Here is a 1485-nt window from a genome sequence, read left to right as displayed (position 1 = left end):
TCCAGACTCAACAGCACATGACTGTGTATGTAATTAGCACAGTGAATTGGGACAAATTGCCCAGGCTTTTGTAGAGTATCTTTTAGACCATATTGCCCTTACAATGAATGTCTATATCTTGTGTCAATAATTTCAATTTCACAATTATTGTGATCCTACTCCTATTATTATTGCCACAGAACATCTAGTGCTGTCAGGTGACAGTGATGGAGAACAGGACAGAAGTAACACAGTTCATCCTCACTGGACTCACCGATGTCCCAGGCCTGCAGCTTCCTCTCTTCATCATCTTCCTCCTCATCTACACCATCACCCTGGTGGGGAACCTGGGGATGATGCTGCTGATTCTCTTGGACTCTCGGCTTCACACTCCCATGTACTTTTTCCTGGGGAATCTTTCCCTTGTTGATCTTGGTTACTCTTCAGCTATCACTCCCAAAGTCATGGCTGGGCTTCTAGTAGGAGACAAAGTCATTTCCTACAACAACTGTGCTGTTCAGATGTTCTTCTTTGCAGGTTTTGCTACTGTGGAAAATTACTTGTTGGCCTCAATGGCCTATGATCGCTATGCTGCAGTATGTAAGCCCCTACATTATGCCACCACTATGACTACAAGTGTCTGTGTCTGTCTGATCATGAGCTGTTATGTCTTTGGTTTCTTAAATGCATTTGTCTTCATTGGGGATACATTCAGTCTCTCCTACTGTAAATACAATGTGATTCATCATTTTTTCTGTGATATGCCAGCCATCATGTCTCTCTCTTGCTCTGATCGACATGTGAATGAGCTGGTTTCTGTTTGTCTAGCCAGCTTCAATATCTTGTGTGCTCTCATAATTATCATAGTGTCCTACACAGTAATTTTCACCACCATCCTAAAGATGCACTCAGGTACAGGATACCAGAAGGCTATATCCACCTGTGCCTCCCACTTTACTGCTGTTACCATTTTCTATGGGACTCTTATCTTCATGTACTTACAGCCAAGTTCTAGTCATGCAATGGACACTGACAAAATTGTGTCTGTGTTTTATACCATGTTCATCCCCATGTTGAATCCCCTGGTCTACAGTCTGAGGAACAAGGAGGTCAAAGGCGCTTTCAGAAAAATTGTTCTGCTGGAAAAGTAAGTTTTATGTTTATAACCTTAACATTTTGGTATACACACTCTCTAGATTTATTGTTGTAGGATTGCCTCCATGTACTGGGTTACATTTAAAATCAATGCTATTTTAAGTGCCTGAGATGTGACCCTTCCCTCTATTCTTTACTCAGAGAAAAGGAATGTTACATTTAAAAGCATAGCCTGAGTGAGATGCTTTCGGATATATTTGATTCTGTTTTGTCAAAAATGTCATTACTAATATTGATATGTTTAATCACCTTCCTTGAATTTTTCCTATGACATATCATGATGGTTAGCCTTCATTGTCAACAGGACTGGATTTAGTATCTTTATGAATGCTTCTCTGGGTAATGTCATAA

At 40.3% G+C, this 1485-nt stretch overlaps 1 protein-coding gene across 1 annotated transcript; it reads left to right on the top strand.

Annotated features, from left to right (window-relative positions):
• The first annotated feature begins 203 nt into the window (after positions 1 to 203).
• LOC128125791 (olfactory receptor 5B2-like) lies at positions 204 to 1130 on the top strand. The gene has a single exon (XM_052763505.1). The coding sequence runs from the start codon at positions 207 to 209 to the stop codon at positions 1128 to 1130; it is 924 nt and encodes a 307-aa protein (XP_052619465.1). The 5' UTR covers positions 204 to 206.
• The last annotated feature ends 355 nt before the right edge of the window (positions 1131 to 1485 follow it).

This window comes from Peromyscus californicus, unplaced genomic scaffold (genome assembly GCF_007827085.1).
Source record: "Peromyscus californicus insignis strain IS unplaced genomic scaffold, ASM782708v3 Scaffold_4__1_contigs__length_199733344, whole genome shotgun sequence".
Taxonomy (NCBI): domain Eukaryota; kingdom Metazoa; phylum Chordata; class Mammalia; order Rodentia; family Cricetidae; genus Peromyscus; species Peromyscus californicus.
Note: the sequence above shows the minus strand (reverse complement) of the source record. Positions and strands in the feature narration are given on the sequence as shown.

Bases quoted from the DNA above. Each gene is read 5' to 3' on its own strand.
- LOC128125791 (XM_052763505.1), top strand. From the start codon at position 207: ATGGAGAACAGGACAGAAGTAACACAGTTCATCCTCACTGGACTCACC.